This window comes from Struthio camelus, chromosome 15, assembly GCF_040807025.1.
Source record: "Struthio camelus isolate bStrCam1 chromosome 15, bStrCam1.hap1, whole genome shotgun sequence".
Lineage (NCBI taxonomy): Eukaryota > Metazoa > Chordata > Aves > Struthioniformes > Struthionidae > Struthio > Struthio camelus.
This window is the reverse complement of record NC_090956.1, coordinates 1,228,562-1,252,732: the sequence shown is the minus strand read 5'-3', so window position 1 is coordinate 1,252,732 and position 24,171 is coordinate 1,228,562. Positions and strand designations below refer to the sequence as shown.

The window sequence follows — 24,171 nt, the reverse complement described above, 5'->3', positions numbered from 1 at the left end:
AGCAGGGGAAAAAATGCAGTTTGGGCTGTCTGCAGCATGTTGTCGTCATTTTTCCACTGAGAGGAGTCGTCTTGTTGTCTTGCTGTGAGGTTTTTTAAGAAATTCAGTTCTTTTCAATGCTTCTTTTTTAATGCTGAATTTCAGCAAGTAGAAACAACTTCCCCAGCTGTAAGTTACGTGTCCTTTTAATCCTGCAAAATGTAAATAATGCTCCTTGTAGCCATATTTCTGAACTAAACAGAGTGAATATCTTTCAAATAGCCTGGAGCTTAAAATTCAGTCTAAAAATACTGGATAGTATATTTTTTACACGTAGCTTCAGTCCACTTTGTGTTAAAGAAAATTGGATTGGTTACACAAGTCTCTACGTAAGGTACAAACAGAGCCTAAGGTTTTGAGTGCCCAAGAAAGTTCTTTTCAAGTAGGTTAACAGGCACATAAACATCATGTAATGGCATAAGGACTCCCCAGAACATCTTCAGGACAAATATATTTTATATAAGCAGCTGTTTTGATGCAACCTCAGCTAGGGTTGTGCTGCTCTTTACAGGATTGGATGAGTGGTGTTGTCTTTGGCTGTGTGGGCTTAAATGTGTTTCTAATGTGTGTGTCAAATAATTACCTGTTAAACAGACTGCCAATCTGGCTGAAGCCAATGCTTCCGAAGAAGATAAAATAAAAGCTATGATGTCACAGTCTGGCCATGAATATGATCCGATCAAGTAAGTGTTCAAAATGGCAAACTTGTACTTTGAAGCTATGGAAAATTTGTAGCGCTACTTGCTTTGAAAAGAGACACACATGCGTACTTCTTTTTTTCTCCTGTAAAACCTTTTTTTAGCTACATGAAGAAACCCTTGGGTCCACCTCCACCATCATATACTTGCTTTCGTTGTGGAAAACCTGGCCATTATATAAAGAACTGCCCAACAAATGGGGTAAGATTGTGGTGGACTTCTGGTGTTACTTACATTTTGAATTTTTTTAATTTAGCAGTTATTTAACAATTAGATGAACGCTCGTAAACTAAGTATTGTTTGTCTTACGGCTGTACACTGTTAAGGCAGTCACATTAGTTAGTATGGCTGGAGAGATTTGTTACCAAAGGGAATTTCTCTCTGGGTTAAAATCTTTTTCCCTTTCAATAGGGATTTACGTCAAAGTGTAATATTCCATTGTGAGTGGTTTCTTTGAGTTCATTAAATTTTAAGTTTGGTATAGGGGGCTTTTACAAATACTCTGATCTGCCCTAGAATGTGTGAAATCAGCATTTGATGTTTAAGTAGCAAAGATATTAATTACAAATACAGTAATGATCATTATTTTAGCCTCTTGAGAAGTGAACTACAAAGGTTATAAAACAATGTTGCAAAGCCCTTCCAAATTCAAGGGAAGTCTGGAATTATAATTGTGAATTTCTTCTTGTTTCTAGAACATAGTCATTAAATGTCATGTCCATAGATCCTTCCGTGTACTCTCATCGTTCTTCATATATATTTTGATAGTACTTTAATTTTATTGAAAATTCTTCTGAGTGTTTCAGTGTGGATTTTTTTTTTTGTTATTAATAAGGATTCGCATTTGCTAGTACTTCATATAACTGAAGAGGATATGTCTGACAACCATTAAATCTCATGTTTGTATATAGCATAAATACTTTGCACTTAAATGAGGTTGAGAAGTTGTATTTGGCCCTCATCTAGTGAAGATTTGCATGTTTTTGACTTCTTAATTACACACATCTCTGGCTGAATATTCATGTCATTTAACATTAGTGACTGAACTTAAATGTCTGAGATATGAATTTAACCTTTCCATGTAGACGGCGAATGTAAGTTCCTCCAGTGACTGATTAAGAGCATTGAATTAAGCTCTTACTGAGTTGTGCTTTGAAGGAGCCTGTTTGTGTCTCTGTTCTAAGTGAATGGTGAACTAAGGGAGATTTGACCCCTGAGTAAGGTGTCCAAAGTTAAGCTGTATGAATCTTGACTGCCCAAGCCTTTCAAAGATTCTGGCTATATATATATTTAAGAAAACAAATATTTTAATTATGAAACCGTGATGCCTGGGAATAGGAGAGGACTGAAGATTTTTTCTATGCACTTGAAATAATAATTTAAATGTCATTTTACATGTGGCTCTTAAGATGAGATATGTCTGGATTTCTTTTCTTAACAGGACAAAAATTTTGAGTCTGTTCCCAGGATTAAAAAGAGCACTGGAATTCCCAGGAGTTTCATGATGGAGGTGAAAGATCCCAATACAAAGGGTGCTATGCTTACAAACACTGGAAAATATGCAATACCAACTATTGATGCGTAAGTATGGAATTATCTGGTTGACCAAAAAGTGAACAAAAGAAGGCACCTGTAAATGCCTGAGTGAAAATACAACAAAGCTGACCAGCACCTGTAATGGCAGCAAAGGAAGTGTTGTCATTGTATCTCAGCCTTAAAATCAGTGATCGGATATCTTCTAAAAATAAAATGGTGTGGTCTTACTGTTTAAACCTCCAGAAGTAAGTTAAGCTTGTGGTGTGCTAAGAATCTGTATTTCTGCAAAAGGGCTTTAGTAACATTTAGTAATGTGGGCAGTTGGAGTTCTTTTTAGAAAGTTATTTTTGTATTTTCTGTTTTATCTTTCAAAGGTTTCTTACAAAATTGAACAAATAGCTATTGGTCTGAGGTTTCCTTCCCCTTTGACTTGTATCAGAGCTCGTGACTGAGACAGAGAAGTTTTTCCTGTTGCTATAAACTAAGAAAATACTAGTGTGTGTTGAACAGAGGCTGTTTTAAAATGCCTGATGATTTAATTTCAGCTTAAAAAGTATTTAGCAGCACTTCTTTTTTTCTGTCAAGGATTTCCTTTTGTAGAAACTGTAGTATAGACTTTTTCATTTATTAAAATTTAATTACTCAGAGATTAACTTTGTGTAGTTTAATTTCACCCTCTAACACATAAAAGATGGAGTCCGTTTCACTGAACTTCTGGCTGTCAAAAATTATTTTTCTAGTCAAAGCTAATTTCGTGTCTCTCATTTGAGTCAATGGAGGGGCAAATTCTCCGGAGATGGTCTCTTTCCTCCCTTTTTTTTTTTTTTTTGTGGTGGCTGTAGAGAACTAGCTTAAACTAAATGCCTGCATTTTAGAAGGCTAATGTGGGGTGAGAAAATTCCATCTTTTCTTGATAAAATAAAAAACTTGCAAAAGTTTTCCTTTATCCATCTTTAACTTTTTTTCTTCCCTTCCCCTCTCCCTCAGGGAAGCTTATGCTATAGGAAAGAAGGAAAAGCCTCCTTTCTTACCAGAGGAACCATCCTCCTCCTCAGAAGAAGATGATCCTATTCCAGATGAGTTGTTATGTCTGATTTGCAAAGATATAATGAACGATGCAGTTGTTATTCCCTGCTGTGGAAACAGTTATTGTGATGAATGTAAGTATTCATTCCAATGTTTGTTTATTCAGAACATCAAATCCAGTCTCCTGAAAGGAGGACTAGGAGCTAATTACTTTGTTACCAGCTCTCTTTAATACTTAAGTATACCATAATGGGAAAGGACTCCTTTGATATAAAGGAAAAGGTAGAAAGCTTTTTTGCCTTTTTGAGAAACTAGTTGAATGCTTTTTACATCAAGAAGAATGAGCATGAGAAGACTACACAACTCTGCAGCTCGTTACAGTACTAAATATTTAACACATTTAGTTTGTCTCCAGCCCTTTTTCTCTGACTATATAAAATATTACTAGTAGGTATTCAATTCTAATCATTTACTGTGGACTGAAACAAGAGGATAGTTAGGCATTTCATTCAAACTCTTCTTAAAGGGACAGTTGTTAGAAACTATTAGACCCCAAATTTAGTGATGCTTTATAAAAATGTATTTTATTGTTAATTTTGAGGTTGCTGACTTCTCATTGTGCTAGATAGTGGAAAAAAGACTAGCAAGAACACAGCCTGTTCCACATCTTCAAATGTTAGGATAGCAAAATGTCAAAAACGTGTAGTTATTTGCTCCATACTGTACCTTTTTTACACTTTAAAACACTTGCAGCTTTATGCTGTCAATTCAAGACCGCGTTGATCATGCACGTGGTTTTATAGTTGATTATAACCCCCCAAAATCTATTAGTTTGGCAAAAAATATATTTGATTATAATTATCCACAGGTATCAGAACCGCACTACTGGAATCTGAGGAACACACTTGCCCGACTTGTCATCAAACAGATGTTTCTCCTGATGCTTTAATTGCCAACAAGTTTTTACGCCAGGTAACACGATCATTTTTATGTGAACTGTTGGTAAGAAAAGTCTGTTTGTAAATACCTGAGGGAAAATAAAGTAGTAATTTGTCTCCTTGAATAAAGCTAAATTTACTTTTCAAATACTTTGCCTGTTGTTACAGAGGCTTACAGACCTTTACAAGGAGACCTAGAAACTTTTGGTCACGTTTTTGTTTAATAATGATTGCCTCACTTTCAGGTTCAGTGGTAGCACTAAGCTTGAAATCAAGCAGTTTAAACACTGATATTAGTGATCAGTAACTTTATGAAAAGTACTTGTTTTTAATGTGATGTGTTCATATATATGTATTTTTTTATATAGATATGTATGTGTGTGTGTGTTGATTTATTTTAGGACTGATAGCATTTAAAGGAATACAGAAGTAATCTTATTCTGTGAAGGCTTTTGTTTTTACATATACCAAAGTTTCCTATGACTCTTTCATAAATATTTTTTTGCCTCTAGGCCGTGAACAACTTCAAAAATGAAACTGGCTACACAAAAAGGCTCCGTAAGCAGATTCAGCAACAGCAGCCGCCGCCACCGCCACCACCACCTCCTCCACCACCACTAATGAGACAAACAATAACACGCAACTTGCAGCCTCTACTCAGGCCAGCGATTTCCAGACAGCAGGATCCACTAATGATTCCATTAGCTGCCCTGTCTTCTCATTCTGCTGCTGCATTATCACTGGCTCCTGGTCAGTCATCTGTGGCAGCTGCTCTACCAGTAAATCCATCTTCTGCCATTATCTCTGATCTTCCTCCAGCAGTGTCCCTATCTCTCCGCTCTGAAAAGCCAGATGGACCTTTTCAGTAAGTAAATCTGTAGGTCGACACAAGTAGAAAACATATCAAAATACTTAAAGTTATATTCTCCCTCTTGAGCCTCTCATGTGGTCATTTATGTGTCATTAGTGACAGTTCCCAATAGTTGTGGAAGTTCTGGTTTTTCTCATCTTTTATTGCTTTGAATGAGGACACTTGATAAGTTGGAAGCGTGCCTCACATAAGAGTCTTCTCAAAAGTTTCTTATTTAATTCCCTATCAGTCATTTGGTACAGGCTTATCCTGTAATAGGAACTCTTTTTTTCCTGTATTCCTTTGGTGTTTTTTTTTTTTTTTAATTCCTAAAGTAACTGCTTAGTTACCATCCAGTTGTCAAGCTTTCTTGATTCTGTTTTCTCTTTATTACTGAAGAAATTGTGTTTTCGTGGAAAGTGTAAAAGCACATTTATAGGTAACATTGAGCAGATATATTCACATCACCTTTTTCTAAAATAGTTCTGTCATCAATATTGAAAGTCAAAACCATCCTCAGTAGTATACATAGTCTAGCTGTGACCCATACAGATTTGGATGTAATCATTATTTAAATCATTCTTTAAAAACTATGTAGATTTCAAGTATTTGCAAACATAAAACTCTGCAACCCACTGAAGTCGCATGAAAATACACTGTAAGGAACTATTGTTTAAGGTTTATAACCTTTCAGTTTTGTGGACTGAATGCTAATAGCCCCTCTGTCCAGAAGACTGTCAGGTTCAGTTGTACTGTTGAATAGAAAGGGCCACAATTCAAAAGAACCTCTAAGGCAACCTTTAAGCTAGCTTGTAAACGTTTCCAAATAGAATTTGAGTTCTTACATCTTCCAGAACTGAGGTTCAATGTGTAGATTTTACATGCTTTAAGCCTTGCAATTGCAGCTAGCTTAATAAAATATTTTTCTTGTGACCTTTCTCTTTAAATGTCAGTAGTCCAAGCTGACTTCTTTAGTGCTTCATTTATAATCGGCTAACTTTACATATGTAAATCTGTTACGAAGATTATTTTTAATATATACTTCCATTTACAGTAGTCAGTCTTTTCTTACCTCATGTTTTGTAATTTCAGTAGCATTTTAAAACGCTACATTGGACTAATGAAATTTTTTTTCCTAGTGATGCTGATACTGTTATACCTCCTGCTGCTCTTGTGACTGCCTCTGAACTTGTTAAATCATCTTCCGTTCTGTCAATCAGCAGCTTGATGGAAGAGAAGGTAAATTTTGCTTCAGCCTATATAGTGATTCCTGTATTTTAGTAAAGCTTATTTTCTAACTGTTTGCATTTACTCACAAGGGCTATCAGGTTCCTGTACTAAGACAACCAGCATTACAAAGTCTTCTAGGCGCACAAGGACAATCAATACCCACAACTGGTAAGTATCTGCAACCTGAGAATTTCTTTTAAAAAATTATCTTCATATAAACTGAGTAGGATTTTTTTTTTTTTAACTCCTTCCCCCCTCATCCCTCCAAAAGGTCAGCCAATGAGAGCCAGTACAGTACGCTCAGCAGGCAGCAGGCCAGGCTGGGAACCGTAAGTACCTTTTACAGAAATTTAATATATTAGTACTCATAACCTGTTGATTAGGCAGTGACCCATTATAACATAGAGAACAGCTGATTTGTAATGAAATAAGTATGCACATGTAGTTATGGAGAAAAACAAGTGGTAGTTAATTTTTAAATGGTTTAATCTGAATTAGCTCTAACAAAGGGGATCTGTGCTTCCAGTAAGATTATTTATAAGAAAGTTCCAGTGTGTAATTGAAAAGTTACTCTGAAAAATTAGCAATTTTCAAGGAACCCATAGATTTAAAAATTAAATATAATTAAAACATTAGGTGGAGAGCCACCCTTTTGATTACTGGCTGAGTAGGGCTGAAGAAATTGATTTCTCATTAGAAATCAGCCTCCAATACTGTTTTTAACAATGTAGTTAATACTGATTGAGCAAATTATTTAAAAGCCCACACTGTTATCTTGCAACAGTTTGTAATTTCTTCAGCTTAATCTTCTTGAAGAACAGCCAAGCTGCTTTCTTTCAGTTGGAGTGAGAGTCAGTTTTACCTGTTACTACAGTGTCAAGTTTGTCCATCTTTCTGGGATCTATTGTTATAGTTAGATTATAAGGGTGTTGTTTTTTATAAGCTCCTAAAGATAAAGCAAAACAAAAAACAGGATCCATCCCACAGATAAACTAAAATCTCAAATTCAGTAAGCAAGAAAACAACAATTCGGGGACAAGAACAGGCCAAATGCATCATCATGAGGACAACAACATAGGAAGTCTTTATGGAAGAAGTTAAAAGAAGTTCAAGAGAAGAATAGTTAATATTTGTGCAGTACTTTGAAGATCAGAAGTGTGAAGTATTAAGTATATCAAGGAGTGGCAGAGGAGCGGTGGGCACTTGGCACATGGGAAATGGGAGTCTATTTTAAGCATAGGCAGCCTCCATCCGCAGTTGCAAAGCTGAGTATGAGGAGAGAAGACTGAGGGAGCTGTTGGGGGTGAGAATGTTGAAAGCCAAGTATGAGGAACAAGAAATGAGTATAGTCTCAAATGAACAGAAAGCAGGGAGAAAAACGCTTAAGTTGAAAACAAGAAGTGCTTACCACCATGCTCCCACTTCATTCACTTTCCTCTTTGAAATCAGGGCAGAGTGTAACAAACAGTGACACATGTTTTTGGGTTTCTTTAGAAGTTCAAATCGAGGACGCCCGCATAGTGAACGTACACAAAGGACTCAGGCCCCAACACTACCAGCATCAGCACCAGTCTTTGTGCCTGTGCCTCCACCTCCCTTGTATCCTCCACCTCCCCATGCACTTCCTCTTCCACCGGGGGTACCACCACCACAGTTTCCTCCTCAGTTTCCACCTGGTCAGCCTCCATCTGCTGGGTACACTGTCCCCCCTCCAGGATATGCCCCAGCTCCTGCAAACATGTCATCAGCTTGGGTACCAACAGCAGTACCAACGGCTCATTCAAATACCATCCCAACGACACAAGCACCTCCTTTATCTAGGGAGGAGTTTTACAGAGAGCAACGGAGACTTAAAGAGGAGTAAGTATTTGGCTCAATGAAGTTGCGTTATTTTTCATTTTTGTATTTCAATAGCATATCGGACTGCAGTTACACTAAAGTGCATCTGGCATAAGCAAAAATGACATATAAATTTTTTTCCAGTATACTTGCAGATGGTAAACATGCAAAGCTAAAGCAAGACAAATGTAATTCTAAAACTTTCCCTAAAAACTCATAGGAATTCTAAACTGTTTTTGCTTAAATAGGATGTTCACCTTTTGCATTTGCATGCAATATACATTTTCTCATATTGGCCATGTTTTGTTTCTTTATGTCTTTTTGTAATAAAGGTCAAACTATAATTGTAATAAAGGTCAAACTTATTTTAACAGGGAAAAGAAAAAGTCCAAACTTGATGAGTTTACAAATGATTTTGCTAAGGAATTGATGGAATATAAAAAGATTCAAAAGGAGCGTAGGCGTTCGTTTTCCAGGTAACTGCTTTACATGTCCGTAATGGAGAAGCAGATTGTCTAGAAGAATCAGGAGGAGTTCCACTCCACCTCTCTATCTTTAGATGGATTGGATGATTCAAGGGATTAGCAGTGATAGGAGTTTCATATGTAGGTTACTAGTTCTAGTACAGCAGAGATTGCAATTGACAGGTAGCTGTAATTTGGCAGCAGTTGTTAAGGAACAGGTGTCTTTATTAATAAAGCATCTCTGTAATGACATCCTTCACCTCCTGACAGTCTTGAGGAGGCTAAAAACTGGATAGGTATTGTTGCTGGATTTTCTTCGTCTCCCTAATTCTGATTGTAACCATTACCTCAAAGCACTTCGGAGGAGATATGAGAGAAATTGTCTTCCGTTTCCTCTTTGTTTATCTGATGTAGACACATGGAGAGATTTTATCCTGGACTGCAAACTGGTGGCTTTCACTAGTATTTTGTTGACATTGTTAAATTTTTCTTGGGAATTAAAAGATCTGCTTTTTTAATGAAATCTTAAATTGTTAAATTGTTGAAGGACTTTTGAGAGGAAGAACGATGCTAATGAGAATGTGTGGAATAACATGAAATGGTTCTTGTCAAGGAAAATATTCAGGGTAGTCAACGTTTTGTTTCCAAAAAAATCACTTGGGCAACAGTCTGAATATTCTCCATTAGTAATGTCATTAATATCATTTTGAGAGTAAGTGTTGAATTAGTATTACTAGAGGCTGAGTTTGAAAACCGTTAGATATGATTTTACTTGCGTTGAGGTTGCTGTCCTTGGTTTGAGCTAAAGATATGTGCAAAACTTTGCTAGGACATCTAGCTAGAAGTCTTGATTAAGTAGTACTGTATGTAACATTGCAGTACAAAGTATTACACATCTTTCCACGAATTGCCAAATGAGCAGTAAAGTCAAATTGACTGAGCTAGCATTTTAAAACTTAGCTTTACTGTCTTCAGGCTAAATCCCGTTCTGTTGATGCTTGGTACTGCACTGTAGCCATTAAAACTTGCTCTTTTTGCATCTTACTGCAACAAAAATGATTTACACAGCATATAGTTGCTGACTAGTGAAAAATTTGTGCGTTCGTATACCAGTAGAGGCCAGTATACACCACCTTAAATCAATCAGTAGATGTGGCAGTTAATATGATAGAAGTGAGTGGAATTAGACTTACTCTTCCTATATGTTTTTACACTAACAAAGCAGCAGCTGTTCTGTCTTGTAAGCAGAAACTTTTACATGTTATCAAGTTCTTCAATTTACAGTAACATTATGTCAGCAGCTGAAAGAAGTTTTGACATAAGCATATGGAGAGAGGAAAAAAATAGGAAAAAATCGGGGTAAGCAACTGTTTTGAATTAACTTCCTTTATTTTTTTTTGTATTGTGTTTTTTTTAAGGTCCAAGTCTCCCTATAGTGCTTCGTCTTACTCTAGAAGTTCATATACCTACTCCAAGTCAAGATCAGGTTCTTCTCGCTCCCGCTCCTACTCTCGGTCGTTTAGTCGTTCCCATTCACGTTCCTACTCACGATCACCTCCGTATCCAAGAAGAGGCAAAGGGAAAAGTCGTAACTATCGTTCTAGGTCAAGGTCACATGGTTATCACCGCTCAAGGTCAAGGTCACCACCATATAGAAGATACCATTCACGATCAAGGTCTCCAATATTTAGAGGCCAGTCTCCCACCAAACGGACTGTACCTCAAGGGGAAGGAGAAAGGGAATATTTTAACAGATACAGAGAAGTTCCACCATATGATATGAAAGCTTACTACGGCAGATCTGTTGATTTTAGAGATCCATTTGAAAAGGAAAGATACAGAGAATGGGAAAGGAACTATAGAGAATGGTATGAAAAGTTTTACAAGGGCTATGCTGTTGGAGCTCAACCTCGACCTCCAGTAAATAGAGAAAACTTCTCTCCAGAGAGGTTTGGTCCGCCTGGAGCCAGACGAGAGAATTCACCATATGCTCGGGGGCGTAGGGAGGATTATGCTGGTGGGCAAAGCCATAGAAATCGTAACATAGGTGGAAATTACCCTGAAAAACCTTCTGGAAGAGAGGGCCATGGCATCAAAGATCCTACAAAATCAAAAGAAAAGGAGGTGGAAAATCCACTGGGAGACGGCAAGGGAAATAAGCATAAAAAACACCGAAAGAGAAGAAAAGGCGATGAGAATGAAGGATTTCCCAATGCTGAGTTGTTAGAAGGTGCAAGAAAACCGAGAGAACCGGTTACAGCAGAAGACATCAAAGCAGACTCTCTGTTCATGCTCCCAAGTAGAGATGATGCTACCCCTGTGAGAGATGAACCTATGGAAGCAGATTCTATTGCTTTTAAACCAGTATCTGAAAAGGAGAAAAAAGAGAAAGATAAGCCAAAAGCAAAAGTTGACAAGACAAAGCGGAAGACAGAAGTAGCTGTTCCTCCTAAGAAAGACAGTATAATAAAACCAACTAAAGCTTCCCAGGAGAAGGTAGACACTGATCGTGAAAAATCTCCTCGAACAGAACCTCCTGTGAAAAAAGTGAAGGAGGAGTTGCCAAAGACGGACAGTGTTAAAACGTCCTCATCTCAAAAGGACGAGAAGACTCTTGGTACACCACGGAAAGTTCATCCAAAAGTGACAAAAGATCACCCAGAAACCAGACCAGCCAAGGAAGAAAAGGGCAAGAAGGACCATCCAAAAGAAACCAAGTCAGAGAAGCCTTCCAACAAAGATGAAAAGTCAAAAAAACCTGTTGAAAAAAGCAAACCTTCTGATGCAAAACCTGAAAAAAGAAAAAGAAAAGCAGATGAAAAGGTTGATAAAGAACACGAAGCCACTTCCATAAAGGCCTCTAAACCAGAAAATGCTGAATCAAAAACGTCACCAAAGGGGAAGACTGAGCCTGATGGTGAAAAAACAGAGAGAACTCCAGAAAAGGATAAATCTGCTTTTCTGACCGCCCCTGCAAAAAAGATTAAGCTGAACCGAGAAACTGGCAAAAAGATTGTGAGTGGAGAAAATGTCCCACCTGTAAAAGAACCTGCTGAGAAACCTGAGCCAAGCAGCAGCAAAGTTAAACAAGAAAAAGTGAAAGGAAAAGTGAGAAGAAAAGTAACAGCAGCTGATGGATCTAGTTCAACTCTCGTAGATTATACCAGGTGCCTTACTACTTTTCCTATTTTTTTTTCCCCTCACCCTCCCCACCGCCCACTATAAAATGTAAAATCTTTATGGTGACTCATGAAAGGAGCAGCTGAATCCATTCTAAATGAGTGTTTGAATAACCTGTGAGCTATTTCATTAAACTGTAATTGGGTCAAATCTAATTTTCTTGAAGAAAAGCAGTCTGTTTGTACTACATAGAAAGCTGATAAGGTTAATTCATAGGTGATGTGTTTGACCCTTGTTTCCAGGATTTTTTTATCCTCTTTATTTCTTACCCTGTTGGAGGAAGTTATTTGACTCTTGGAGGGGAAGAGGATGGATTGGTGTCCCCTCTTTGTTTTCCCTCACATCCAGCTTACTACTAAAGACAAGGATAACACGCTACATCTACACCGTGCAATACGTTACGTTTTTAGAAATCCTAAAGTACTATAGTGATATACTTTAGTTGGCATGACACAGAATTATATCTTGCAGAAATACCAGCTCAGTTTCCAGTATTCTGTATTGATTTTAACTTTGAGCACAGTACCATGTTGACACAGTTGCACTGCATCCAGCCCAATGCCAGCTTTTCTGACGTTTACCTTGGAGAGCTCTCTACTGTATTCCATGATGTGGCGTGTGAAACCAAAGTGATCTAGTGTGCAGTTATTACTTACGTTTCAGTGGCTAAAGAAGCAGGACAAAGCAAATTTAAAACATGTAGGCTATTGGTGGGGACATAACATACTGCTTTGGTATTCTAAGAAGTTTTAAAAACACACATTTTTCTAAAGGAGGACTTGCGGACATGAGGGCAAAGCAGTTTGGCTGGACAGATTTCTCATTCCACTGATGCTTGCTTCTATGGTGAAACAAGAACGTACATCTAATTTATCTACCACTGGTAGAAATAGGACATCAAGGAATTACCAGATCAGACAGTCTCCAATCTGATAATCTTGTGTCTCTGTTAATTAAATGTGTAGTATAAAGATAGTAAATTAATTGATTGCTCATAATCTTAGCCAGTGGACTCATCCTTTCTCGTCTGTTCCTTTAATTGAACATGTTTTGAAAAAATACTGAAGACTTAGAATTTAAACAAAGGGCGTTTTATAAAAGTGTATCATGGGCTTAACAAAAGATGGTTGTGTTTGTATCTTACTCCTTTTTGACATATGCTTTTTTCTTCTTAGCACTAGTTCTACTGGAGGAAGCCCTGTTAGAAAGTCTGAAGAAAAGCCAGATACAAAACGAACTGTTATCAAGACCATGGAGGAGTATAATAATGATATAACCGCCCCTGCTGAAGACGTCATTATTATGATCCAGGTTCCTCAATCAAAGTGGGATAAGGATGACTTTGAGTCTGAAGAGGAAGACATTAAATCTACCCAGGTACCCTCAAACGTAGGAAAACCTGCTAGTGTTGTAAAAAATGTAAGCGCTAAGTCCGCAAACCCCGTGAAACACAATGAAAAAGAGGCTGAGCCTTTGGAAAAAACACAAAAAACTACAAAAGAAGCAAATTATGAAAGCTCCCAGCATGATGCAAAAGGTTCAAAAAGTTCGATGTCCAATGAAAAAGGGAAAACCAAAGACCGGGATCATTCTTTGTCAGACAAGGACACTTCTGAGAAGAGAAAGAGCAGTGTTCAGCCAGAAAAAGACCACTCGGAACGCGCTACTGAACAAGGAAATGGAAAAAGTATTTCTCAATCTTCCAAAGACGGCAGATCTTCAGAGAAACATGATATTGGGCGTGGATCCACTGCTAAAGACTTTACTCCTAACCGAGACAAAAAATCTGACCATGATGGCAACAGAGATCATTCTAGTTCCAAGCGCAGAGATGAAAAGAGTGAGTTAGCAAGGAGGAAAGACTCCCCTTCTCGAAACAGAGAATCTACATCAGGACAGAAAAGTAAACCAAGAGATGAACGAGCAGAGCCACCCAAAAAGAGCACTGGAGATTCCAAAAGGAGTGGCTACAGCCCTCCGCGTGACCGAAAGCAGTCTGATCACAAACCTGCTCATGATTCTAAGCGTTCATTGGAAGAACACAAACCTCCAGATAAAAATTCAGGGAAAGAGAAAGAGAAACATGTATCAGAAGTAAAGAGCAATAAAGAAAAAGAGCCAGGTGGTAATAAGCCCTCTTTGAGACTTGGATCACCAGATGCAAAAAATGAGAAAGAAAATGTGACTGGGCAAAATGATAAAAGCATCATCAAGCCCAAGCCTCAGGTAAGCAACTCCTCACGGCTCTCTTCCGATTTAACTCGAGAAACTGATGAGGCTGCATTTGTACCAGACTACAATGAAAGTGACAGTGAGAGCAATGTATCTGCAAAAGATGAAGAAACTGCAGGAAAAAATTCTAAAGAACCGAAAGAAAAGCCTGTTGATAAAGTCAAAGAGGAGACAGCAGCACCTACTGTTGACCAGCCTGATGCAAGCAGAAGTCAAAGTCAAAGCAGCCCCAGTGTTAGCCGCAGTCGTAGTCAAAGCCCTTCTGAGAGCCAGACCCGAAGCCACAGCAGCAGTGCTAGCTCAGGAGAGAGTCAAGACAGCAAGAAAAAGAAAAAGAAAAAAGATAAAAAGAAGCACAAGAAACACAAAAAACACAAGAAGCATAAGAAACACACTGGAAATGAATCGGAATTGGAGAAAAGCCAAAAACACAAACACAAGAAGAAGAAATCTAAGAAGAGCAAAGATAAAGAGAAAGATGACCAAAAAGTTAAATCTGTCACAATATAGAATGACAGATAAGAAAAATTGACTTAATTCCTAAGTCATCTGTATTAAATTTTGTTAAAATGTAAACGAATTCAAGCTTTGTAAATAATGACATGAAAGACCCTGTGCTGCACTTAAAATATTGCTGCTTGATTATTTGATTTTTACATCAGAGCTTTATAAAGTGAACATTTTGTACAGAATTGTGAGTTGTGACCATGTAACATGAAAGGTTTTGCTGGGGCATCTTATTTTTAACCACCGTTAATTAGTTTGGGTGGAGTTTACTGTACTGTGAAAATTTTCACATTTGAATTTTTTTTAATTGCCTGGCAGAAAAAGCTGATATCAGTTATAAAATATCAGCAGAATGATTTGCAGAATACATTACAGCCCTGTTATGTCACTTTTTGATTACAATAAAAAGTTTTCAGTAAACTTTATTCAATGTGATGAGATTTCCAACGGTAGGTGAACATGAGCAGAGAAAGAATAGTGACAGAAAAAAGTTAACAGTAAAAGCTTACAGGCAGCTACAATGTATTATACGTAATATATCAACGGGTTTAATTTTGAAGAGACTGGTAGAACTTGAAAACGTCTGACTGATGCAATGTGGGGAGGTACTGCCAAGAAGAGCACTTTTTACATGTGCCAGGTTATGCCAAGTGGACTTGTTTTTATAATTCAAAAAGGTATATTGCCTGAAAAATATAGCCACTATTAATAGCTGGTACTGACTATTTTAAAAATAATGTTATATATGAAGCTGTCACATTTCAACATTGTTTCGGTTTGTTTAGAAAGTTATTGCCATGTGTTGGCAAACCTTTACCCATATATTTTAAGAAAGCTGTCCTATGATCTGTATTTCCGTTCATAACGATGTTGATCACAAAGATGTTTGTGTTTTTTGAAATAGAAGCTTTGTTTTATAATTAGCATTTTCATACTGTGGTGCCACATGATATAGAACAATCATTTTCATTAAACTTTGGGTTAAGTAAATGAGTTTGGCAAGAGAAGAAAGCCCATTATAAAGGCAGACTTCTGCTTTATGCTTCTTTGAACAATAACAGGAAATATAGAAAATGTAAATGTAATTGCTTTGATAATTTTACAAAAGACAGTTTCCCCCCCCCCCCCCCAAAAAAAAATGTGGCGGAGTGGGTATGGTCCAACTGCCAGAAAGCCAGCTTGGTAAGAAATATTTCTCATTGTATATTAAGGATGTAAGACCCTAGTGCCAATTGAATTTGGTAGTAAAAGCCCTTGACTTTATTTGGCTATGGGATTTGCCCCAAAAGAGTTCTGTTTAGAAGTAATTTAAATTAAAGCAGCATTTCAGGGCTTCCTGTTTGTGGGGGCTATTTTGTGCAAAAAATGCCATTGTTTCTAGGAACTGTCACTTGGATATTTGGCAGTATAGGAATAGCAGAGAATTGCTAAAGAACTTGCTTTTCAGTGGGGTGACTGTCACATTTTAAATGTTGAGCACTAGCTGTCGTACTTCTGATAGCTAAAAAATAACAAACCAGAATTAGTACCGGAATTCACTTCCGGTATTTTTGTACTTTGCTGTCAAGGCATTCAGGGCAGGTTTCAAATGCTTTCTGCACAAGGTAAAGCAGACTTTCAGAGTAAGCCACTTAAATTTTTACTTTCAAAACAAGAAAAAGTACGTGTCCATAATAGTTGCTAAGTGTGCTCATCTGAAATTTTTTACATGTAGTCCAGTAAACCCATATCACACCAAATTAAACAGCAGATATATTGGAACTTAAGGCAGTCTTAGACTGTCCCTTTTGTATAGTTTGTGTTCATGATTTTTAAGCCATTGAAAATAGAAAGTTTATTTAGCACTGTTCACTGTCAGTGCTCATACTTTGCCACAATGAAATGTAGCAAATTTAAGATCTAGTGAAATGGGATTCTTATTTGAGTTGGAGCACGTTAAAATGCTTTTGTTATCAAGGTTCAGAATAACTAGTAAACTTGCATGGAAATCAAACTTTGGGAGTTTTTTTATGGAGTAGCTCCATAAAAACAGGCAAAATGCTGTATTTTTATATGATCTTGTGCTAAAAAGCTGTAGTCAATGCCTTTTTTTAATACTCAGTTAAACTCTCTTTTGCTTTCAGAGCCCTATAACAGAGTTACTGATGATTTTTCACCTTCTTATGCATTTAGTTGTCTCTGCACATGTAGTTTCTTAGGATTACTTTAGTTCCCTTCTAGATTTTTTTGAGCTGAAGACAACTGAAATGCAGATATGCTCAGGCCTGCATATGAGTAATTTCTATTACATTCAAGTTTAGAAGTTTTCTGACTGACTTTCTGAAGTATTTATGTAGTGCTTACAGTGCTGTGAAGGGATGTAGCCAAACAGTGTTCTCTAGATTTGAGGAGAAATACTCCTGGAACTCATTTGGCTTCAGGTAGTGAAACATAGTTAGGATGGTTTTAACCACAGTAGAGAAAAGCATATGTACAGAGCAAAATAAGTTTTACTATCTTGTTCAGATAAAAGAAACAAATGTTGATTCAGTGACTAAATAACTTTTAATATATTCCTTATGATAAAATATTATTTGATCATCTACTCAAGGTAAGTGTGGTCTGTTTAATGAAAGTGATCACAAATCCTTATGTCAATGTCTTCAGGGAATCCTTGGGAATCTCTTATCTCCCATCTTCAATTTAGGCTGAATGTGTCAGAGTGTTGTTTGAACATACTGATGGATGGCAACTCTTAAGCTGAAAAAGTTGAGGAAAGAAGGCAGATTAAAAATCTGAATGCAAATAACCAAGCAGAAAACTACCTCAAGACAAGGGTATAAGGCTTAGGATAAATTCATGTCATGCGTTGATAGCAATAAAATCAGGAAACCTAGGACACAAGAAGAATTTTAGTTAGAATCCCTAATAAATTGTTTTGTATATTAAAAGTTAAGGGTAAGAAGGGAAAGTTTATGTTCATTGTTAATGACAGAATAAATAATGGATAAAGCAATAGTGGTGAATATGCTTTTGCTTAGTCTTCAGCAGAAAATGTTGATCATAACTAGTTTTAGTAAAATTTAATGAGAGGAGGTGCATGGGCTAAAGGAAAGAGGATGTTAGATAATGTTCAGAGAAAACTTATGCTTGAGTATTAAAGGTACTAGCCAAAGCATTTTTGTGAACCCTGAGAGGGTGGAGTTATGTCTCAAATGACTGGAGAAGAGCAAACTTTCCTTTAAAGGGGAAAAGAAGAATTGGAATGTGTTTAAATATTTGTTGTAATATCGGTCCAAATGGGGCCGAATATTTTATAGTGTATGAACACACATAGTAGGATGAAGAGCGGCCGTTATCAAACTCTGAAGAACAAAAGCTGAACCTGCTAGTGGTCCTGCCTCCTCCAAGTCCGTTTGTGAGAGCATGGTGTGGAAATTATAGCTCTGCCCCAGATCTAGAAAAGTTAACGTGCTTGGGCTCTGTGCCTCACTTTTGCTCGTGTTTCATTATCTGTGAATACTCCAGCATGCTTAAGGACGCACAGGCTCTTTGTAAAATGCAGTTGGAGCAGTTTTTTTTAGAAACATACCTATGGGAAAACAGGCTGTGATTGTGCCCATGATTTCTAGAATAGCCTCGTAATTGTTGACCTTGCCCAGCCAATTGGAGATCCAGAGCTCACGGCCTTGGCCTGGAGCTTTCACATAATGTATTTCCTCTTAAGACAACTTCCTACACTTTTTATAGAAATGTATGCAAGCCTTGCAGAGCTAGGAGAGTGCACAAGTGGGACTTTGTCACTGTAGCCAAGTGGCTAGGATACTCTGGGGAAAGGATGAATTCTGAATTTTGCTACATGGAAGTAATAAGGTGCGGGATGGAAAATTTAGGTTTGACATTAGTTTAAAAAAAAAAAAAAAAAAGAGTAAGGATACTAAAGAGCTGAACTGGAATTCCGTAGGAGGTTGCAGAATCTCTTGTATTCAGAACAAGTTAGGCATGCATTTGTCAGGAGTTGCTGGTAGCTAAAGCTGGCACTGGAATAGAGGGGTTAAGTTAGCTGAATTCTTGATAGCTTCTGCCAATTATGTTCTCTAGTTCAAAATGATTTTTGTATATGTAATTGTTATGAAGAGGGTGATGAACAGTTGTTTGTCTACTGGGAAATGGCAAAAGTAAACAGAATATTGGTGGAGATACGACAGGAAGCACAAGGGTTACTTCTTTACAGGTGATGGGCTGGCTAGCCAAATACATTGGATATATCTCATCACAGATCTGCCCAGAGCAAAGAATGAAACAGGTAATTTGAATGCTACAAGTTATAGTATCGCTGATACAGAAATGGTAATGTGCAAAATCCAAGATTACCACAATTAGCAAAAAGACTAATGTGTAGGGAGCCCTATTGGTGACTTTATGATATTTGTAATGCAGTTTGAATAATCAAAAGATTAGAAGGCTGCAAGAAACTGCCAGAAAAATCCTTCTTTCCTGCCAGTCTACAGCTCTGTGTAAGCTATAAAGGCAAACAGAGACCGACACTGAGAAAAAATTACAAAAAGGGATTTGGGTCCACCAAATAAATCTTGAAATTTACTCTGGGTAAGACTCATTTGGCTATTTGGGGATTTGATGTACTTCAGTCTTGTGTTCTGTGTCACCTTACAGGTATATCACCATAGTTAAAGGCACTGCTGTATATTTTATAGTATCTTTTAGGTTTTCTTTCTCAGGGAAAGCAGCATTAACCCTTCAAGTCTCTGTAATGATCTTCACCCTTAAAGGGGATTTGGTGTGCAGCTCATCTAACTCGTCTTAGATCAAGTATTGATATTTGTGGAAGGAGGAAAATAGTTATTAACCTCTGTCTGCAACCTGATGGCTTCCAAGACTAGTATTTGTTGCTGATTTTTTTTTTTTTTTTAGCTCCTAATGGAAACTAAATGCCAAACAAAGCACAGCATTTAAAAATGGTTGCCCAATGGTTCCTTGTATTCTTGCCTGGCAAGCTGAGAGGCGTAGTTATTCAGAGGCTGGGGTTTATATTGAAATGGGATCAACTGAGATTTGCTTTTTGCATCATTGCCCTGGAATTGGGTTCTATAGGAAGAATTTTAGTATAAAATAATCATGTTGTGAGCTTAGCCATCTGTTCAGTGATATGGATCTTATATGAGTGCAGCAGTCTTCATGCAATTATATCTGCAGACAAGGTTAGAAGATGATGGGGAGGAGGCAGCTCCTTTGGTAAAATGGCCTTGGCACGTGGACCTGATAGGTTGCAGGATGTGCTCTGCTGTGCCCCTGAAGGCAAGGAGGCATCAAGTGCAGGTCCCAGAGCACTGGAGACCCATGAGTTGTCCTGGTGTCTTGGTTGCTGCACACTGTTGTTGGCCAGGCTCCAGGTGATCCATTCCAGCCCAGGCCATATTGCTCCTCTCCAGAGGAGAAAGTCCTTGGGTGGGTGCAGTGCAGCTGGGAGAGACCTGGCTGCGGTCTCCTCATCACACATAGGTAGTTGGTGGAAGGTGGTTCAGTGTTTTTTGTGGTATTTGCTACTTGTGCAGGGATTCACATGGGAAGATCCATGAGGTGAGAAGATAGTGAGCTGGTTGCCTGAAGCCCAGTGCTTGGCATATGCAGAAGTTTTCTCTATAAGGGAGGATCTTGGAGAATTTCCTGGCAATCATGGGAGCTGTTTATCTGTGCAAGAGGCTTATCTTTCTGAGGGATCCTCAGAAATGTCTTACAGACACTTGGGGGTTGCAGACTTTAGCTGCAAACCACTGCTCTAGGGAAATGCTTAGTACGTTCTGAAGATCCAGCCATGCAGTTGGCTGCCACTGGAGATCCTAGCACGTGCTGGGCCCTGGTGTGTGCACCAGTGAGCAGAAAATCAGAGTTGCTGTTACTTTTCCCTCCTCTTCTTTCTCCTTTGGTCACAACCTTTGACCTGTGATTTTAGCTGAAGAAGCTAACTATTGGTAGTGTCCCAGCTGTGCAGCAACTTTTGAAATCCAGCCACACTTCTGTGCTTTGAAACGGTCTACCTAATAACTTTTGAAGCTGCAGCCAGATGTGATGGGGCCAGAGGTCCTTGGAATATTTGCAGTCTTACAGATTTCTGTGAAATCAGGGGCTGGGTGAAGAAGAGATGCCCTAAGGGAAGCTTGCCACTTACAGGACATCAGCCCTTTCTAAAGGCAGAGAGGCAGTAACCATCCCCCAGACCCCCAAAAAGACACTTGATAATGGCCTTTACAGAGCCTCCTGCCTTCAGTAGGAAACCAGGCCTTGTTTTTTTCCCACCAGGCATGTAGGAAATAATGGGATGCCTGAAGTGTGGGGAAGGGCAGCTGAAGCAGTGGCACTGGGGAGAGGGGAGTGGGGATTGTCTGCATCTAGTTAACAGGCCAGAAAGAGAAAGCAAAGGCAGCCCAAGGTTGAAGGAAGCAACACCTCCGAATGAGACTAATTAAAAGGAAGAGCTAATCAAGGCCTTGCACTGCCAGGAGTCCCACTGGGCTGGGGAGGGGCATGCTGGGCGAGCTGGTGGGGGAGTGTACCTTTGCAGGGGTGGGAAGCTCTCTAATTAAACAGGGAGAGCCGAGCTCGGAGGTGGGGGCTGGAGGACGCTGTTAGCGCCCCACCAGCACGGGGAGTTGCGCTCTGCGGCGTCGCTCCCGCCGGAGCGGTCAGCCCTCCCGAGCTGGGCCGGTGCCAGAGGTCCCGCCAGGAGCCCGCTGGGCATGGGTGCGGAGCGGGGCTCAGGGCTGGCACGTGGTGCTTCATCAGCCAGGCCAGAGGAGAGCAAGACGCTGGCTCGCGTCAGGTGTGACCTTAGGCCAGGGTGGCGGACGGCCAGCCGGGGAACCACCCGGACCCGGGGCCAGCGAGTGACCCAAAGCAGAGGAGCTTGGCTGCACCCTGGGTGGGTGGACGAGTAATTAACTCATTCAAGAAGTACGCGGAGAAGCGCACGAGCAGGGGGAGAGCACGGGATGGAGCCAGCGCTGGTGAGGGGAAGCTGGTGGCGTCTGCTGTCACCGCGTCCCTCGTGGCTGCAGAGGGATGAGCAAGAGGCTGCCGAGGGGGCGCGGGGCGGCCAGGCCTCGGTGGTGGCACGCCGTGCAATGGGTGTAGGACAACCTCCTCCAGGAGCCGCCCGGGGCTCAGCCACGGGGGCGCGAGGGGTGGCCGTGGGCCCGAGGAGCATCCCCGGGGCTCGGCCGCAGGGGTGGAGGAGCTGCCGAGGGTGTCCGGGGGCGCGAGGAGCCGCCGGACGAGCTGGAGGCCGGAGGAGCGGCCCCAACCGCAGAGTAACGCGCGCACGTCGACGTGAGAGAGCGTCACGCTAAAACCGGGAATTTCGGCAAACCACTCTCTGGATGAGCAAACTCAGAATTCCACCGGGAACAGCATCGTCGGACCTGTCCCTGCCGTCGCATCTGCCGGCCGCTTCGCCTTTCCGCACTTGGAAATAAAGTATTTTAATAAAATTACTCTCAAATGGCCTCTGGAGCTGAGAACGGTTCCCTGGGACACGTTAGTGATTTTAAACTGAAGACAGAAATTGCCAGCAGTTTTGCGTTCAGCAAATTTTAGGGGTTCCCTCCCCCCCATTCGTAGTTTATTTTCTGTAAATTATTTAGCTCTATTTATAGCCAGTAAATGTATTGTGTGAGCAATTCATATACCTGTAGGATTGCTCTGTGCATATAACAAAGTCGTACAGCGGTGCTGAGTTCTGTTCTATCCTGCCTCAGCAGAGGCAGCCCGATAAAATGCTTATGCAACGAGTACCCAAAATCCTTATTTTTTTTTAAGTCTTTGCAAATGATTCAGTTAGGATTTTTGTTGCAATTTACATTTCAACTGGAATCTAAGCCAGTACTTTAAATTGTTTTTATGGACCTGGGCAAAGTGTTGCTGAGTGAGGGTTTTAATTCTTTCTTTAAAAAAAAAAAACTTTTTTTTATATAATGTCAGAGAATCAAGCAAATAAAAAACAAATAAAAAACACAGGAAGAACAACTCAGGTATTTTCCTACCACCCTCAAAGGAACAGGAATTTACTGAGTGTTAGTCTGCAACTTCAGAAAGGATGCAGTCTGTACTTCTGATTACAAATTTCACATATTATTCTCTATATCTATTTCTGTTGTCCAGACCGTTCTCCCCCGCAGTCCCAATCAGTGTGCTCAAATTATTAGCAAATATAATCTGATAGGAAATATTTCCTGAAGATAATACCCATTTCTTATCTTTCTGTTTACATTATACTGTATCTCTGGTCTTTGCAGACTAGCTGCAATTTGTACAATATGGTCTTACACCTGATATGTGTATTTATCTGCATCTGTTCCTCTCTACCTGAAAAATATATTACACATGAGGGCAGAATAAAATAATAAGCAGTCATTGTCTCTTTCCAAATACATTTAATGTTTTAACTATCTGCAGATGGATTTCTCTTTCTGGGGATGCTAAACAGGGAAAGCCGTGGGCTTCTTGTTATCTGTCACTTTTAAGTTTTTGACACAGCTCGAGCTGAATGCATTAATTACAGTTATTTAAAGTACTGGGAGGTTTCTGCTTTAAACATTCAAACTCTACGCTTTTTGCTGAACTAGAGCTATTCATTACAATTTTTTCTGTGTCTGTCTAGCTATCTATCTGCAGCATGCGCATATAGCCTATCTACAGAGATCCAAATAAAAAGTCTGGGATTTGCGTGTCATGATGACATGCTGGTATTTTCTTAAAGACAGCAGGTATAGTAGTTTGCTTGGATATAGTGTCTTTCATTTAGCTTCCCTAATGTATAATCTTGGAGTCAATTTCAATTAAAAGTGAAATGTTTTGATGATTCCCATCCTATTTTAATTCCCCTCTGTGCAGAATATGCTGTAAACTGATAAAGCATAAAATTGCACTGCAAAAAGCTAACTCAGTCACTTTTGGCTTCGTTTGTCCATTTGTGCACAAGTTTATAAAATAAGAGGCTTGTTTTTGTCCAAAATTGAGGTTGTTGGGCTTTTTTTGCTAAATATTTGACTAAATCCCCATCAGTATCCAAGCGTTTGCATTCATGCTATTCCCCGGGCATTGTACGGCTCCTCCCCTGGAACGTGTAATCGTAGGGGCTGTCGGCCCTTCTCTGTTACGAAAACAAAAAAACAGACAAATTACTAAACAACATAACGAAACAAATCTAACTGTTTGCCTTGAATTAAATACTGGCACTGTCTTTTCACCCGCTTATGTATAGAAAAACAGACTTTAAAACCTGAATTTGTAACGATTTTTAACCCTGCCGTTCCAAAGGCAGAGAGCCCGCTCTATGGCTTGTAGCCGTTCCGGATAACGTTAGTTATTTCTGTTTGGCCGCACCTTCAAAATACCTTTCCAACTCTTTGCTGGCTGCGGTGACTCCGCGTGGTTTCAGATTCTGTTTGTATTTGTTTCAAACAGATTTTCCTCAAGTGCTGCTCAGTGGAATTTTTTGGTTTGTTGGTTTCAGATCAGAGTAGTATTTCTGTAAGAAAAATATTTTTCACGTTTCCGATCTGACTTTACGTTTTCTTTTTACCCAGATGCTGCACGCCGACATTTTAAATCCACCTCAACTGTTTGCTTCCTTCCGC

At 39.3% G+C, this 24,171-nt stretch overlaps 1 protein-coding gene across 4 annotated transcripts in view; it reads left to right on the top strand.

Moving 5' to 3' along the window:
- The window catches only part of RBBP6 (RB binding protein 6, ubiquitin ligase), a 34,192-nt gene extending 19,228 nt beyond the window's left edge, over nucleotides 1-14,964 (top strand). For 2 of the 4 annotated variants that reach the window (XM_068908094.1, XM_068908095.1), the window contains 13 exons: nucleotides 634-722; nucleotides 842-938; nucleotides 2,179-2,318; nucleotides 3,261-3,433; nucleotides 4,168-4,271; nucleotides 4,750-5,102; nucleotides 6,227-6,326; nucleotides 6,407-6,485; nucleotides 6,589-6,646; nucleotides 7,812-8,177; nucleotides 8,531-8,632; nucleotides 10,039-11,787; nucleotides 12,976-14,964. In XM_068908094.1, the coding sequence (XP_068764195.1) occupies nucleotides 634-722; nucleotides 842-938; nucleotides 2,179-2,318; nucleotides 3,261-3,433; nucleotides 4,168-4,271; nucleotides 4,750-5,102; nucleotides 6,227-6,326; nucleotides 6,407-6,485; nucleotides 6,589-6,646; nucleotides 7,812-8,177; nucleotides 8,531-8,632; nucleotides 10,039-11,787; nucleotides 12,976-14,542 (4,977 nt within the window). In that variant the 3' untranslated portion in view covers nucleotides 14,543-14,964. The remainder of the gene's footprint in view (nucleotides 1-633; nucleotides 723-841; nucleotides 939-2,178; nucleotides 2,319-3,260; nucleotides 3,434-4,167; nucleotides 4,272-4,749; nucleotides 5,103-6,226; nucleotides 6,327-6,406; nucleotides 6,486-6,588; nucleotides 6,647-7,811; nucleotides 8,178-8,530; nucleotides 8,633-10,038; nucleotides 11,788-12,975) is intronic. The other 2 variants (XM_068908097.1, XM_068908096.1) reach the window with 1 other exon arrangement.
- The last annotated feature ends 9,207 nt before the right edge of the window (nucleotides 14,965-24,171 follow it).